Raw genomic sequence first — 2,500 nt, 5'->3', positions numbered from 1 at the left:
CTGGGGTATTGGTGATATTTTTTTCCTGTCTTCAAAAACTATAGTTTAAATATCGCCTCTCAATTTGACAGTGTTCATTCGTTTCTAGTCATTCATCAAAATTGCCGTGACGGAAAAGTTATTAAGTCAAGAAGTCAGCGCTTTGTCGTGTTGAACTTTAATAGTGTCGAATTACTTTATGTCATCGTATTTTCTGTTCGGTCTAAGAAACCAGGAGCTTGATTTAAATAGAGAACATTTCGAGGAGGTGGTAAAGCTCTGCGGTATTGGATGATATTGCAAGGGAACACTATTGGAATGACGCAAATTAATAAAGTGGACGAGACTGGAGGAAAAGATCAACACTTGTGATCAATGTAAAGAAATCGTGATTGACTGACTAAGTTCTCTCTGTCTATATAAGTAAATTGCTACTTTCGCTTCACATAATGTTGAGCACGAAAATCTTGACATCACTTCATTTAGGAATGCCAAGTTGCTTTCGTGAATATTCCGTCGAAAACTGATTGGTTAGCCACTTGACCACTGTATTAGATTCAGTAGTGCGATTAGGTTGCTGAAAAACATACAAACACGTTGTCATCCTCTGTACATTAGGAGGGAAGATGAATCGCCGGTTGCTTGTTGTTCTCCTCTTCATAAAATCGGTTTTTGCCGCAGACCATAATCCCGATGGTAAGTTTTTTTTACTAAAAGTGTCCTTAGGGAATTTAATCCTGCTAATTGTATCGATATTTTGCAACCGTTCTTTTTAATTTATAATCCCAATATAAACATGACGTTCTAAAGTCCGTCTTCAAAACCCTGCAAGATACCTTTCGGGCATTCTCTGTTGGTAATTTCTTTGTCGACTTATTTTGTTGATTTTCGACATCCGATGTAGAACCTTGTATTTTATTGCCGTTAGGATGTCCAAACTTATCAGTTTATCTTTCTTTAATCTGATATTAGCTTTTGTGATTAATTAGTGGAATTTTCGCAAAATATGCATTTAATTTGGGACTGCACCACACCCGTTTTGCATTGATTTAGCATTTTTTTCAATATGAAATTACACCGAGCCTGAGAACTAATCAATATATGTCTTAGATAATCTGCATACTGGCAGTTTAAAAATCGTTTGACCAATTGTATAAACTATTGATGTTGGCAGCCCACGCATAATTTTTGTTCTCTGAAATGCCTAGATGGAGTTTAAGCTTCGGAGTTACTGTATTCCTGAAAAGAACTGTTACTGATGTTTAGACATAAGGAACCGTTCATTTTTGTGGGGGCTTCAGCCTCCACTATGCTACCGTCGGCGGAATTTATTTATCTACGTGTCGCGATCGCAAGGTCATTTGGGAGGAATTACGTGTTGGCCGCACCCGGTGCTAGTAGGACTCAGTACGAATTTATAGGGGATGGAGGGTTCTGCTATGCACGTGTAAATCTGTGTAGTATAAATCGCGGTGTCTGACATTTGCAGAGCTGCCTGTGCATTTTGCACTTCAGTTCAAAAGAAGTTTTTACACTGACGCAGGCCAATCTTCACTCTGCTTGATCCTTACTGAGGAAGCACTATATAGCACTGAAATAGCTACTCAAAATCCAATGATACAGCCCGAAATAGACGCTGCGAAAAAAATACGGGATCGCAATTTTCCCTCGCACCTCGATAGTTCGACAACATATCATTCGGGTTCGACCGTCAATTGAACAATATCGGATTGGCAGTCATGACAGCTTTGTTAAAGTGCCCCTGTGACCAAAAAATCAATTCATATTTTTCTTTGGATTTCAAAACTTTGTTAACAAAACACTAAGTGACCCAAGTTTTAAGCCTTGATTTCAAAAAGACACCTCTTTATTTTAACTGTAATTTTCCTATTTAATGGTAAGCCATTACTAACATTATGTTCTTGAGAGAGCTGGATCGAGGAGAAAATGACGTCAAAGGCTCACTAGTTTAAGAATGCAATACGTGTGTACGCCGCAAAATTAATATGCAGCACGGGGGTTTTTGGCTTTCAGACTTTTAAACTCACGCTTTGCATATATAATAAGATGCGTTCACACGCTGAAATTTTAAGCTAGTGAGCCTCTGACGTCACTTTTCCCTGGATCCAACCCTCTGAGGTCCAATCGGTCAGTTTTGAACGTGAGTAATGGCGGACCGTGAAATCCAAAACTTACACTCAAAGTAAACGGCCTTTGGATAAAAATCAAAGCTCAAAATTTTGCCAGTCAGGTGTTAAGCCAATACACTTTCAAAATCTGAAGGAAAAAAGGTAGTGGTTTTTTTTTATCACAGGGACACTTTAAGAACAAAGGCTGTTTTGTCACGTCTGAGAGGACGATTTTTGGAAAATTACGTTTATGATGTTGTATTTTAATGTGTTTTACTTACCAACGTTGAAAGAAGTGGTTAGGCAATACAAAATGTGGAACGAAGTAAAATTTTGGTTCACACAAATGACATTCTACAATATATATATTCCACTATATTAATCTAGTAATA

The 2,500-nt window shown here is 37.8% G+C and overlaps 1 protein-coding gene across 1 annotated transcript in view; it reads left to right on the top strand.

Annotated features, from left to right (window-relative positions):
• Window positions 1-517: 517 nt before the first annotated feature.
• LOC138015095 (high choriolytic enzyme 2-like) overlaps window positions 518-2,500 on the top strand; it is a 67,100-nt gene continuing 65,117 nt past the window's right edge. Inside the window, exon 1 of the mRNA XM_068862012.1 lies at window positions 518-675. Coding sequence (XP_068718113.1) covers window positions 606-675 — 70 coding nt within the window. The 5' untranslated portion in view covers window positions 518-605. The remainder of the gene's footprint in view (window positions 676-2,500) is intronic.

The sequence above is a fragment of the Montipora capricornis genome, chromosome 9, assembly GCF_036669925.1.
Source record: "Montipora capricornis isolate CH-2021 chromosome 9, ASM3666992v2, whole genome shotgun sequence".
Taxonomy (NCBI): Eukaryota; Metazoa; Cnidaria; class Anthozoa; order Scleractinia; family Acroporidae; genus Montipora; species Montipora capricornis.
This window is presented reverse-complemented; position numbering and strand designations above follow the sequence as displayed.